At 39.9% G+C, this 15,165-nt stretch overlaps 1 protein-coding gene and 1 long non-coding RNA gene across 2 annotated transcripts in view; one reads left to right on the forward strand and one right to left on the reverse strand.

Annotated features, from left to right (window-relative positions):
- Positions 1-10,697, forward strand: part of LOC110163780 (plasma membrane calcium-transporting ATPase 1-like) — a 26,113-nt gene extending 15,416 nt beyond the window's left edge. Inside the window, exons 11-21 of the mRNA XM_055155720.1 lie at positions 1,150-1,391; positions 2,742-2,979; positions 4,007-4,186; positions 4,277-4,364; positions 4,661-4,767; positions 5,282-5,473; positions 5,696-5,909; positions 6,844-7,055; positions 7,802-7,909; positions 8,583-8,771; positions 9,781-10,697. Coding sequence (XP_055011695.1) covers positions 1,150-1,391; positions 2,742-2,979; positions 4,007-4,186; positions 4,277-4,364; positions 4,661-4,767; positions 5,282-5,473; positions 5,696-5,909; positions 6,844-7,055; positions 7,802-7,909; positions 8,583-8,771; positions 9,781-10,134 — 2,124 coding nt within the window. The 3' untranslated portion in view covers positions 10,135-10,697. The remainder of the gene's footprint in view (positions 1-1,149; positions 1,392-2,741; positions 2,980-4,006; positions 4,187-4,276; positions 4,365-4,660; positions 4,768-5,281; positions 5,474-5,695; positions 5,910-6,843; positions 7,056-7,801; positions 7,910-8,582; positions 8,772-9,780) is intronic.
- On the reverse strand, positions 8,659-13,873 carry LOC129409476 (uncharacterized). Its single transcript, XR_008632426.1, has 3 exons — positions 13,757-13,873; positions 9,609-9,987; positions 8,659-8,775 (listed from the first exon to the last, which is right to left on the reverse strand). It is a non-coding gene; the product is annotated as an uncharacterized LOC129409476 (long non-coding RNA).
- Positions 13,874-15,165: the final 1,292 nt, after the last annotated feature.

Below are 15,165 nucleotides of genomic sequence, written 5' to 3' on the forward strand. Positions count from 1 at the left end.
AAACCAGTAAGAGATTGTAACTCCTGTCAGGAAGAGGTTTTAAAATCCTGCCCGCTTTATTCACTTTGAGGTTGTTTTTTTGTAAAGTACCAGTGAAGTTCTCTTAAAGAAGGGGTTCTCAATCTGTGGGTGAGGGTCCAAAAAAGGGGAGCAGAGTGTTTCAGTGAAGCACACTTTGCTTGGCTTATTTTATGCGTAAATCAACATAAATCAGATCAAATGGAGATAGATTTATAAAAACATTGATATATGTGTGCCAAAATAACTGAAATACAAATTAATGTAGAAAATATTAAAGATGGTCTTAATTTGGTCTCGATGGGCCGTGGTCTCGGTCTTGACCTTTAAAAGTCTTGGTCTTGTCTCAGTCTTGGGACCCTGTGGTCTCGAACAGGTCTTGGTCTCGATTAGTGTGGTCTTGACTACAACACTAGTGCAGATACTGGTGAATCGCCATTCATTTAAATAGGGCCTTGTCTTATTAACCTGAAATAGATGCTCCAGTGTACCCAGTTTGCAAAAAAACAAAAACAACGCACAGCAAGGCCTCTAGAGTCAGCGGACACAGGCTTTTAAAACATAGTGAGAGGAGAGTCAGGAGGAAAAGAAATAATCCAAAATAAATGAGTAAATCTTTATCTAAAAAAGAAGTATGATAGTGTAATTCCCTTATCAGTATATATTAAGAGTATAGCCTATTATAAAAACTGTTCTCTCCTTAGACAGCAGAATATTCTCAGCTGTAAATCACAGAACCAAATGAAGTAAAACATTTTATGTATAGACTACTTTACAGTAGTTGCACTGTAATGTATTAAAATATGATGTTTCATTAATATCATACTGTTTAAGTGTTTATATTATACTCATTAACAGAATGAATGACATAAGATTTTTACCCTGCATCTTAAAATGTATCAAAATCGAATCGATACCGTGACGCATGTATCGTGAAAACTATCGAATCATGGGAAAACTGTATCGTTGCATCCCTAATAAATATTGACTCCCAAAAATTATTACAACATATATTAAACAATGAGTCGACAGGTCAGCCTCATATCCCACATAAACAATACAAATACTTGATGTAATTCCAGTGAACAGATTGTTACATTATTTTACATGTGAAATCTGATCCTTCTAAAGCCTCCAGAGAAAGACGGAGGATTGCCTCGGCAAGTGGGCAACAAAACGGAGTGCGCCCTTTTGGGGTTTGCCACAGATCTGCACCGTGATTACCAGACCATTCGCAACCAGTATCCAGAGGAGACGCTGTTTAAAGTGTACACCTTCAACTCAGTGAGAAAGTCCATGAGCACTGTGCTGCGCAACTATGACGGCAGCTTCACCATGTTCAGCAAAGGAGCATCAGAGATCCTCCTAAAGAAGTGAGTACAGCTCCAAAGTAAGAGGACAAAACCTTGACTATACTGTAATGGGGGGCTATTGTAAATTTAAAACTTGTCCACACTTGTAGAGTATACGTCATACTTAGCAATTAGGTAAAATTATAAAGTGAAGTGTGCAGAATTAAGCATAGAATGTTAAGGTAAGGTTAAGGTACATTTTATTGTCCCCTCCATATTTGACCCATTCTTCAATGCCTCTGGGGCAATAAACCCTGAGATTGCAAAAAAAAAAATAGTTTCAGGGGTCCTAAGTAGTCCCGCTGGAGGTACTACCTTCCAAATGGTTGTGGCACAGTTAGAACCTAGGACTGGCTTGCGGGAGGCAGGGTTAGACACACTTCCATGTAGTTACTGGGGGACCAGCAGCATGCCAGTAGTGGTGCACGCATGGCAAAACATAAATAGTGTGAACCTCATAAATCTTACTAAACAACCTCTCTTGGTCCTGGTAAAAGTATAATTTCCAAACATGGTGTAGTAAATACACTATATCCAATGTGGAGTGCGTGTGCATAAGGTTGCAGCCAAACAAGACTGCATAGTCCATAATCCTCCTCTTAGTTATTTATCAGAACAAAGATCATGTGCTCAGCAGCGATGAGGCTTCTGTCAGGAGCACTCTGCAACATTTGAGGACCCGTCTGAACACCATGAGCTAGGCTGGGTCAGGACTAACTTATCTAGACACTCCTATTCTGAGGCATAATATGAACCCTTTGAGCCACTTCATCAAAACCATGCCTGAAGAAGGTTTAGCTGCCATCCGTGCATGTTACAGTAAATTCTCAATCTCTCACAGACACTTTTCAAACCCTCTTTAAGGTTAGCTGGGGGGCCAAGGCTCAGACCACAAGCCTACATCACCCATGCTCCCAGACATTAATTCCATAAATATACAAAAGCATGATACACAACTGCACACAACAACTTGACAACACTGTTACGATGTGCAGTAATTTCATCAGCAATTGTGTTGTGATAGTGCTCTGAAGGGGCAATAACTTGCAGAGAGCTCCAAAAATGAAAGTGAAACTTATAAAAGGTTACATGTTTTTTGGCTAATATGGCATTTTCAAAACAATAAAAGGTAACATGGTGATCTAAATATGTTATGTGTTGACAGTTAATACCTCGTAGAAGTAAAATATCACCTCTGTAACATTGCAGCAAGCCTTTTTTTTTTTTTTTTTTTTTTACATAAAGTGCTTTTTGGGCAGATGGACATGAAATTTTGAGCACTGCATGTAAAAATACTTGTCATTATGTTTTTAGTTGTAAACATTGTGATACTTCCTGTTTAACGGTCTGAATGAAATGTTTTCTGTCCAGGTGCTGCAAGATCCTGTCTTCAGGAGGTGAGGCAAAGAACTTCCATCAGCGCGACAGAGATGCAGTGGTGACAAGTGTGATCGAGCCCATGGCGTCCGAGGGCCTGAGGACCATCTGTTTGGCCTATAAAGAGTTCCCAGCCTCAGAAGGAGAGCCAGACTGGGATGATGAGGCTCACATTCTGACCGGACTCACCTGCATCTCTGTGGTGGGCATCGAAGACCCAGTCCGACCAGAGGTACTCACAACACTGGGGCATGGTTTTATTTCAAGTGGGACACGAAAATTCCACCCACAACAACATTTCAAGTAGAGCTGCTAAACTGGGAAGTACCTGTGGACTAAAAGAAAGTAAGAGAAGAGGTGATATCTAGATGTATAAGGAACAATGTGATTGGTCTGATATCCACACTTCAAACTCCCGCAGCAGGTGTTTGTACGAGAAACACATGGTTATAATCAGGGCAGTCTTGTGTGATGTCACCAACTACTGGAAATTGCAGAGGGCACTTAAGGAAACACAAACTTAGATTTAGAGGTTTGTGTTGAAACAGTGGATAGTGCTGTTCAAACACTATATACATAGTTTAATAGCATAAAATCATGGACTTTAGTTCCACTTTAGTTCAGCTCAGTCCATCGAATCCTATTCAGCTGGTCATGTAAAGATAAAGACTTCAGGGCTCCACTTGTGTCCAAATGCTGTTTTTGGCATCTGTCTGATTTTTTTCCAAGCACTCGCACATGTGTGTCTGTGTTTTATGTTAGGAGGTGGGTGTGAGGAGAATACAAATAAACAGAAATAATTTTCTCAATCAGAACTGCTCACTCAGTTCAACCATGATTTCAGGCAGAGGCCTCTGTGTTCTTGTAACAGAATAGTATGTCATGTGCAAAGAACAAAACAAGCTTTTCAGAGTAAAATGTTGCTGTACCTGTTGTTTAGATCTCTGCAAGTGCTCCTGGAAAAATGTTAGTCTGGAGCCCTGTCTTTAATTAACCTCCTCAGAATCCCAAAAATCAAGCACTGCTGTAAGGTTCAGTTTATAGAAAAGGAAAATCCAAATTGCAGTCCTTTATTTGTTTAACCTCTTGAGATTCATATTCAAGACCTTAAGACAGTTGCATAATGAACACCTCAAATTTGTACCGTCTTACACCATGTCGTCTTCATAACATCTGGTTTCCCTCCTTCTGTGCACAAAGACCACATCCTCATAATTCTTGTCCTGTCCTTAGAATTAATCTCTCCTCGTCTGCTGCAGGTGCCTGAAGCCATCAGGAAGTGCCAACAGGCCGGCATCACTGTGAGAATGGTTACCGGAGACAACATCAACACGGCACGGGCAATCGCCGCCAAGTGTGGGATCCTCACTGCAGGAGAGGACTTCCTCTGTCTGGAAGGAAAAGAGTTCAACCGAAGAATCAGAAACGAGCTTGGAGACGTCAGTGAAACAACACCTAACACTATATGATATATGTTTTTATGTTTCTTTGTTATGTCTTGTTTATTCTCATGTCTTCGCTTCCCACAGATTGAACAGGAGCGGATAGACAAGATCTGGCCTAAGCTCAGAGTTCTGGCTCGCTCGTCTCCCACTGACAAACACACTTTGGTAAAAGGTGAGCTTCTACTTTGTTTTTATTCACTCCTCACAGCAATACTACAATACAATACAATAATACAATACTACCACAGTTAACGATCCAATCACAGTCATTTGTTAATTATGCTGAATAATGGAGTACCAAGTTTAGAATGGATCTGAACCCTGACAGAGCCTGTGCAGTATGATTTGACGACTGTCAGTCTGTCAGTCCCACGCATCTACAGTCAAAGGGTTGGATTCGAATAGATATTCTGCTCTGTCCAATGTTATGTAATGTGTTTGCTTTTTAACATGGCACTCTCTCATCAGGAATCATCGACAGCACAATCCTGGAGCAGAGGCAGGTCGTGGCTGTGACCGGAGACGGAACCAACGATGGTCCAGCTCTCAAGAAGGCAGATGTGGGCTTTGCCATGGTAAATATAATAAGTTCATTAGCATTACCATTATTTTGCTAATCAAATAATTTAGCAATTCAGTTTATTAATTGATTTGTTGTTTAGATCACAAAAGGTCAATGAATGAATTCTGGTGATATTTGTCAGTTCACAAACTCATAAGAATCCATCTTCTGCCGGTGCAGGATCTGGCTGCTGGTGGGCCAGAGACTGGACCAATCATGGAGCAAAATTATGGTTTGGGTAGAAGCCAAAGGCGAAGTACCGAAATGAACCAAAACAAACAGAGTGAGATGTCCATACTTCAGCCATTTTAATAGAGATTATCTTGAAATTGAAAAATGTGCAGAGGGAAAGGCTTTGTGCATTTGTGGACAGGAAAGATGTCTGTGCAGGAGGTCCCAATCATTTTCAGCGAGAGTCATCCCAGATTGAAAAGGTGTAGAACTCAAATGAGAGTGATACACATGTCAATCACCAGACTGGACTCCCTCAGTCAGTGTCCAGTGTGTGACTTTGTGTTTGTGTTCAGGGCATTGCGGGCACAGACGTGGCCAAAGAGGCGTCGGACATCATCCTGACAGACGATAACTTCAGCAGCATCGTGAAGGCCGTGATGTGGGGTCGGAACGTTTATGACTCCATCTCCAAGTTCCTCCAGTTTCAGCTCACAGTCAATGTGGTGGCTGTGATCGTGGCATTCACCGGAGCCTGTATAACCCAGGTACAAGACTTCTTACACACAGCACTGCAGTATGGATCTGTTTTACCACCAGGAGACAGAGACAAGGATGCAGATAAATATTGTGTTTTTTAATGCCCAGAGCTTTTCTTGTCCAAATCAGCCACATTGCTGTTAGTTGAAAAAGAGCAACCTGTATAATTCTTTTTTTGTGTAAGCCACTGTTTACGTGTGTCCCTGGTAAATGTCTGTATTGTTTGTCAGGACTCTCCCCTGAAGGCCGTGCAGATGCTGTGGGTAAACCTGATCATGGACACTTTTGCGTCTCTGGCTTTGGCCACGGAGCCGCCCACGGAGTCACTCCTGCGCAGAAACCCATATGGACGAAACAAACCTCTCATCTCACGCACCATGATGAAGAACATCTTAGGACACGCCGTCTACCAGCTTACCGTCATCTTCAGCCTGCTCTTCGCCGGTCAGTATTTTATTTTATTTTAAATTTTTTTGTAAATATAAATATAAATTAACTTCCTATGTCCTGTTTCATGCAGGCCTGCATTCATTCTTCCACATTGTAAATGCTGTTTTATTTTGCTGCATTCCTTATTATTAACAATATTCTATCTGTCGGGTTCATACTGTGTGCAACACAGAGGGAAAGGGGCGAGCCCGCTGCACCTTTAACACGAGATGGACTCTGAGTGATGCAAACTTAAAACAGCCACTGTATTGCTGTTAAGAAGTTAGAGAAGAGATTCAGACACAGACAGTCCTGTACACAGTCAGCTTGCACTGGCCACGCGGTGCACAGCGGCTCAAACAGTCAAACTTCTCTCACTGCAGAATGAAACTTCCACTCTTTGACTGAGAACAATACACTGCCCAATAGCATGCATGCCGTGCCTCTGTGTTAATGCATGGACTGCCACAGTCTTGGGGGCCTTGGGTTTTCACTCACGGCATCAGGGTGAAAACTTGACTTCAACTTGTTAAATCAAATATGAGAAGAATATAAACTTTCCCCTGTCTCATGAGGCGAGTACAAATGTGATTTTCACCGAAATAAGCCCGTATGTAAACAGTCCTCTGCTCTGTGCCTCTGACCCGGGGCACCTCTGTGTGTGTGTGTCTCCTCTGCTCTCTGACTGGGTGCTGCTCTGTGTGTGTGTTCTTCGGTCTCTGACCTAGCACTGCTCTGTGTGTGTCTGTTCTCTGCTCTCTGACCCAGCGCTGCTCTGTGTGTGTGTGTTCTCTGCTCTGTGTGCAGCTGGAGCAGGGTGGAGCCGTGGTTCAGAGTGAGCACTCTGAGGGGCAAATGCTCAGAGGAAAAAATTAAATTATTAAATTATCAGTGACATTTTAGATGATTTGACTTAAATATGAAGAACTTCCTTGTCTGTCTGTTCCAGGTGAGCACTTGTTTGACATTGACAGTGGCAGAAACGCTCCTCTCCACGCGCCTCCCTCTGACCACTACACCATCGTCTTCAACACTTTTGTCCTGATGCAGATCTTTAACGAACTCAATGCTCGAAAGATCCACGGAGAGAGGAATGTGTTTAGCGGGGTCTTCAAAAACCCCATCTTCTGCAGCATTATACTGGGAACACTGGCAGTGCAGGTGAACCACACACTCACAAACATATTATTTGTGTATTTGTACCAAAACTGTAAGTCATTATAAAGGAAAAAACTACAGCTAAATTAAGCTAGCTAAAATATTTAAATATTTTGTCAGAGTTTTGATCAGTGATTAGGCACTAACCAATACAGCACTAAAACCATCATATTGACAGGACAGAGCGGAACCTTTCCTGAATGTCTTTGAGTGATGTTGAGCTGTATCAGAACCAGTATAAGAGCACATAGGAGCACTATGGAACCTACCTGGACCACTGACGGATTACACACATATAAGATTACATAGGGATAGAAAACAAAGTACTATGATTTAATGTTGCAAATCACACTCTATTGTCTAAAGAAAGAGTGTTTGTTTCATTGTGGTACCGACTAAAACTATACTAAAAGTTGAACATTTTGTAGACTGATAGTACAGATATATTCTTTTTATCTTGAAAAAGTAAACATTAATGAATGAAAGGAAAAACATCTATTGTTCTAGCTCTAACATGTGCTGTAATGCTTGCAATATGCTGTCAGAACTGAAGAACCTACTGGAAAAACTGATTCACTCTAAATCCAGTTGACAGTATTCAGTTTTCTTTGTGTTCCAGTTCTAAGTTCTTGGCCTAATAGTTCTTGGCCTTCAGAAACCTTAGTGTACTTTATATATTGGCATTGACCTTAATATAAAAAGATAATAAAAGATAAAAGTTGTCTTAAGTGTGCTCTCTGTGTTTTCAGATTGTCATTGTTCAGTGTGGAGGGAAGGCGTTCAGCTGTGTCCCTCTCACCATAGACCAGTGGCTCTGGTGTGTGTTCTTCGGCTTCAGCAGCCTGCTCTGGGGACAGGTCAGGCACAAACACACACTTTTACACACAGTGCACTATTATAGAATTATACACATATTTACACATATTTACTCACAATAAACAAGCAAACACACGCTTCCACACACAATACATTAAGACACGCAGCACTCCAGTCTGCAACCAAATATTTGCATTTAGCACCTATTTTTTGGTGTCTGCAAATGCCAGACTAGAAATGTGAATGATAACTTTATAAATAACTATTTCAATAGACCTGAGTAGATTGTATATAATATGTACTGTATATTTTTTTTTCGGGGTCTTATTAACCCAGTTTGAAAGATACAGCTCTGTATAAAGAACTTCTATAACTCACTGTAGAACTAAACTAACTACTGAAGTCTTTCATTCCTCTATTCAGAATAGTTTGGGGGGATAATTCTGCTCTAGGATTATTGTGTCAGTGGCATAAGTGAGTTCATCGGTATTATCATTTGTCTCCTATATTTTCTTCAGCAATATATACACTTTGAAATGTGTTATCATGATTTTAGGCCTATCTGGTGTTAGTAGAGGCCCCTATTCTCCATCTGAAATGATGACAAACTCTTAATTCTTCATGACCCAAACCTTATCTTCACATATTTTTTCCCGTTCAAATCCTCATCTCGCTGCTCTGGTTCTGTCTGTTGTTGCTTTATGGCACATCCAGGTGGTGACGAGTGTCCCGACACGGATGCTGACGTGCCTGAAGCCGGCTGGACACAACACGCAGAGAGACGAGATTCCGGAGGAGGAGCTGGAGCCTCAGAAGGACGACTTTGAGATCGACCACGCAGAGATGGAGCTGAAGAAGAGCCGCGTGCTGTGGTGCCGAGGATTCAGCCGCATACAGACACAGGTCACTATGACAACACAAATATGTTATACACTGAGGAGCAAGTGAGGTACTCTTGATCCTGACCTCTCTTTTCTGAAGATCAGAGGGTTGCTTATTCTCTAAGAGTCAAATGGTCTAAAAGGTCTAAAAAATGACCAGAAGGCTAATCCTCCAGCTGGGTACTCCTAACCAACAACCTGACTGCACTTTGGTTTTGTGAGGTTGCTCACTGCTCCTGACAGGTCGACCAGATTTAAATGGGACAAATGCAGAGAATTGTCTTATATAGTCCTTTTGCAATCTCTCTTGCGTTACAGTTCTGTGCATTATTCATTCACTTGGCACTTTGGGAGTAAGCTGATATTATAGGCACAGCTGCAGTGGAGGAGACCAGAAAGGAAGGAAGTGGACAAAGTGTGATGTCACCCACAGTGTTCAGCGCCACTCAAATGACTGATGCTCACAGTTACAGGAGTGAATCTGGAGCCAGGCTCTATGTTATGAATACGATTTTTTTAATGGACAAAATAGCAAAAAAAAATTTCAGGATCATGTAGAGCGGATTAATAAGAACACTTTAAGACCAAAATGATGAGGCTCACAGCGGCAGTCACAGGAAGAGGGGCGATTATATTCCAATGGAAGTCACTTGGAGCCAGGGTCAGAAGGAGCCGGAAGAGCCTCCTGGTGAATTTCTTACTTGGCACATGGCAGCTAGTGCACTAGCTATGTCCACTCATATACACGGTCTATGTTTGGAACACCGGTGACTATAGAGTGTTAGCCATGTTAGCTATGTCCATTTATATATATACAGTCTACGGAGGAGATGGAAATGAGGTTGTGAGTGGCACATACCATCATTGGCTGAGCAGTCAGATCCACTGACACACAGGTTCACTTCAGAGATCATAGCAGCTCGAGCACTGATAAGCACCTATAATGAACAAGCAGCACATACTGTATGACGAGCACATACTAGAGATTTGTTTGTGACTTGTTCTCACGTCCCGTGTGTCTGTGTCCTCAGATCCGTGTGGTGAATGCCTTCAGAGACAGTGTGTCTCCATACGAGGGACTGGAGACGCCTGAATCACGAAGTTCCATCCACAACTTCATGACTCACCCCGAGTTCAGGATCGACGACTCCGAGACGCACATCCCCCTGATCGACGAGGTGGACGAGGACGAGCCACCCACCAACCGCAACTCTGTGCACCTGCCACACGTGCTGAACCTGTCCAACACATCGCAGAATTCCAACATTAACAACAACACGGGTCCTGAACGCATCACTGGGCCACAGCTCCTGTCGGAGTCCAGGAACTCCACACTGCAGCGCTGCCCTGGAAGCCCCCTGCACAGCCTGGAGACGTCGCTCTAACTCACATCCACACTCTGCTACACAGTCTCTTCACTGTGGACTCAGTCACACCAGAGTTTAAGGCTTTGGATCAGTTCATATTCATTTAGTTATTTGACCTAGATTATCATGCTCAAACTTCAACTAATATTTAGCTTTAAAGCCACCGTGTAACTTTTTTTTAGCCAAATAAATAAAAATAAAAATAATAATAAATGCCTGGCTCAAACATGGCCTGGAGGAAGGCTTCCACCTGCTTGTCACCATGGAAACTGTATTGTTTTAGATAAAATTCCACTGTATGATATTAAATGTATCAATCTCCATTGTGAATATTCCTAAGTAGAGTTTGAACTTCTGATTTTCCATGGTGTCATACAGGTGACAAGCCGCCACCGAAAAGTTGCATGGCGTTGCTTTACGTTCCAGTTCAACCAGTTGTTGCTAGCTTTAAAATTATTAGATGAATTTAGTGGAAAATGTATTTAAATGTGTGTTGGGGTTTTTTAAGCTTGTTGAAAAAAATCTAAAATGTAAAAAAAGAGTTTGTTCTGAGGTGTTTGTCTTCATTAATATTTGTTCATATCCGTCCTATGTTTTGTGTATTTTAGCTGAAAATAAAGGTTTTTATTAAAATACAAGTGTCGTCTTGTTTGGTGGAAACTGTGTGAAATGTGGAGTTAGATTCTAGAATGTGAGGATGTCATACTCTCAGCTTTTTCTGTGGATTACATTATACTTTGCCATGAAATATCCAAAGGTCATTTCACTAATGCTGACCCTCCAACTCGCTGTATAACCACAGACATGTGCATTTGAACAATATTCATTTTCTCTTTGAAACAGAGATGGCCTATACAATGTTGTGACATCATTTGAAACCCAACTACTGAACTGAATAATTTAAGCTCATACATATCAACAATAGCATCATGAGACATAAGAGGAGATTGTAAATGTACGGGGCCAAAATATTTACAACCCCGAAAAGCCTGTACACACAAAAAGTCTTGAATTCTTCGTAATAAAACATGAAGAAAAAGTGTGACAAGAAAGCGAGGCAGTGTGACATGGCAGTGGTCTAAGCCAGTATAGACTTTCTAAATGTATGTCTGGGCAATACCCACTGAACTGGGGAGCAGTCAAAATTAAATACCTGGAAGTTAAAATTTCCAAAGATTTGTCAAACTTGTATTCTGATCATTTCCAGCCATTAAATCAGGCAATTAAAGATGATGTACAGAGGTGGAGTGCTATACCCCTCCTCAGTTTTGGATCAGGAATCCACTCAGTTCAAAGGAATATTCTACCCCGACTTCTCTACCTGTTTCAATCCCTTCCCATAGAATTACCAGATCAACAGTTCCAGGAGTGGGACAGACTTATCTCAAGATACATCTGCAGTGTTGGGAGGGTTATTTTTAAAATGTATTCCCCTACAGATTACAGATTACATACCCCAAAATGTAGTCTGTAACGGAATCCATTAAGTTATGATGATGATGATTATGTGAGTAACATAATCTGAATACTTTGGATTACTTGGTTTGTTGTAGAGAAGCAAAGACTAAGACATGTTATCATAAGATGTTTTGTCTGCTAAAAGAACATAAAAAGCCCAGTCTTTACTTAACCAAATTAAAAATATTATTGATAGAAGAGGAGGAGACACGATCTGAGTTAGTCCTGTTAAATCCTGTTTGAGACATAGTTTAGACCTGGTTAAGTTTTGGTTTAATCTTGGTTTAGACCAGGTTTAGACTCAGTTTAGTCCTGGTTTAGACCTGGTTTAGTGTCCGGCAATGAGTGGAATTACCGGGAAAAAAAAAAGGAATATAGCTCAAAATATGAAAATAGGAAAATACCTCTGTGTAATCCATTTATTTCAATCAAGTAACTGTAATCTAACACTGTACATCTGGCAGGGCAGAAGACCAAGAATCAAATACCACAGTGCACAATTGAAACCATTGGTGTGTCTATGTAATCCAGAATATTTTGGTAGATGAAAAATCATTGAGGAGGCAACAGTAAGTGAATAATATCCATTTCAGGAACTTATTGGGGAAAAAGTTAGACTGGACCAATTCAATAACTTGAGAAACCCATTTATGGCCTTGTCTCTAGGACTGTCGAATAAATTAATACAACAAAACAATTTAAAAGATGTAGTAGTAGATGAGACGATGTGAGTATGATAAAGATTTCACACCAAATACATTTGATGTAAGGTTTAAAGAGTGGGCTTCACAGGGGTTAACTGCACACTGTACCTTTACACAACAAAGGAAAATTTAAAATGTTCAAACTTTAACAACAGGGCATGGTTTAAATAACAGTGATGTTTTTTTAGATTCCTCCAAATTAGAGAGTTCATTGGAAAACTATTGAAGATTCCTGAAGAAAAATATTTAAGTAATCTCCTGATTAAGGTGTTTGTGGATACATACATTGTAAATAACAACCAAAAGATAATTTCAAGACTCTATAAAGGACTGCAGCAAACAAAAGGAATATTACACCATGAGAAACAAAAGTGGGAAAAGGAGAGACATCTAACTAGATCTGATCAGGAATGGGAAAACTTCTGCGAGATACAATGGAAAACTTCTAACTCAATAATATGGAGAGAATTTTGTTGGAGGAATCTGGTTAGGTTTTTTAAAACACCAGTCCAGGAAAAACATTACACCAAAATGTCAAACTGTTGGAGACATGTGGTGCACTGGAGGCAAACCACTGCCACATATTTTGAACATGTCCTCATATTGTTCCATTTTGGAGAAAAAATCACAAATCATTAGAAACTGTGTTCTATAACATATTTTGCAAAGAAATGTATACTACTACTTTGGAAAGATGATTTACCTCCTACATTTAGGCTATTTACGAGTCAATTGTCAGAATTTCTACCTTTGGAAAAAATAACTCTTGAAAAAAATAATTATGGACACATTTTTCAAGAACTATGGTTTCCTATACTGGCAAGCCTGGAAACTTTTTAAGCAGTAAGGTATCACACTAAGTAAATTATCATTGGTATTCCTTCAATATGTGTATATTTAAATATTATCGAATGTTATTCATTTGAATGAATAACGTACACGTACAGACCACCTGCTCATGTAAGATGTTTGCTGCTTTGGAGCGGTTTGGAATGTCAAAATTGTCAGTATTAAAGGGAGAACTTATGAGAGACAAAAGTTTAGTCATGCATATATGTGTATGTTTATACATACATACATATATACATGTATTTATATGAAAAGGTATTATGACCAACTGACAGTGTTGGGGAGTAACAGATTACATGTACCGTAATCAGAGTACAAATTATGAGTAACTGTATTCCGTTACAGTTACTGTTTCAATGAGAGGTAATTGGATTACAGTTACTTTGCTGAAATAAGTGGATTACAAGGCGGTATTTTTCTGTTTTCACATTTTGTGCTACATCCCATTCATTTATTTTTTTATTTCGGTAATTCCACTCATTGCCGGAAACCCAAACAGAAACCGGAGCTACTGGCACTGGTGAAAACAGCCTGCACAGACTCATAGTATCTGCACTACTGTCCTATAGTGACCTGCCACATGAGTGGACGCGCACACAAACACACACAACACACACACAAACACACACCTTCATCATCGTCATCAACCTGAGAACCCGCGGACCACGTCTCCTTCCGTAGTTACAGCGCGGACACCGCCGTCTCGTGCGCCGCGTGTGGATTGTGTTTTCTCGTGTAAACCGCGCTTCCTCCTGTGCGCCCCTAAACCAGAACTAACACCAGGACTAAACCAGGACTAAACCAGGACTAAACTAGGACTAAACCCGGACTGAACCAGATCTAAACTCAGGACTAAACCAGGTCTAAAACCAGAACTAAACCACGACTAAATCAGAACTAAACCAGAACTAAAGACCTGGTCTAGACGTGGGTTAGTCCTGGTTTAGTCCTGATTTTAGACCTGGTTTAATACTAAAGCAGGACTTACTAATTTAATACTAAAGCAGGACTGAACCAGATCTAAACTAGGACTAAACCAGGTCTAAACTCAGGACTAAACCGGGTCTAAAATCAGGACTAAACCAGGACTAACCCAGGACTAAACCAGGACTAACCCAGGACTAAACCAGGACTAAACTAGGACTAAAGCAGGACTGAACCAGGTCTAAACTAGGACTAAACCACGACTAAACCACGACTAAACCAGAACTAACCAGGTCATATAAAAAATAATTTCTCTATCAATAATATTTTTTAATATGGTTAAGGAAAGGCTTATCTTGTTACTGTCTTTTAACAGACAAAACCTCTTATGTTAAAATATCGTGGTCTTTGTTTTTCTACAGCAAACAGTTGCTTATTCATGGAGACTTGGGCTCAGACAATTTGAAGACAACAAACAATAATTTTAAGGATGTGGTTGCTACATTCATGTCGTTTAAAAAAACATGACAATATCAAGTAATCCAAAGTAATCAGATTACGTTACTCACTTTAAGTAATTTAATGGATTACGTTACAAACTACATTTTGGGGTGTGTAATCTGTAATCTGTAGAGGAATACATTTTAAAAGTAACCTTCCCAACACTGCCAACTGATTAGTTTTTGACATTCCACCTAACTGTTTACAGTAACATTGTATTATTAAGAGTGTAACTGTTATTATGTATGTATATATACGTGTATATGTGCATGTGTATATATGTGTGTATGTGTGTGTGTGTGTGTGTATATATATATATATATATATATATATATATATATATATATATATATATATATATATATATATATATATATATATATATATATATATATATATATATATATATATATATATATATATATATATATATATTCGCGTATGTGGATGGTATGTATAGGGGTGTATCTATGTACGTAGATGGATACGTATGCATATGTGTATGTGTATATATATGTGTGTGTCTAGGTATGACATATAGGTATAATATGTATTGTTTGGTTGGGGAGTGGGAAGGACAAAGACAACTTATTATTTACTTTTAATTTAAAAA

Source organism: Boleophthalmus pectinirostris, unplaced genomic scaffold (genome assembly GCF_026225935.1).
Source record: "Boleophthalmus pectinirostris isolate CB_2022bp ecotype Guang Dong unplaced genomic scaffold, ASM2622593v1 HiC_scaffold_2, whole genome shotgun sequence".
In the NCBI taxonomy this organism is placed as follows: domain Eukaryota; kingdom Metazoa; phylum Chordata; class Actinopteri; order Gobiiformes; family Gobiidae; genus Boleophthalmus; species Boleophthalmus pectinirostris.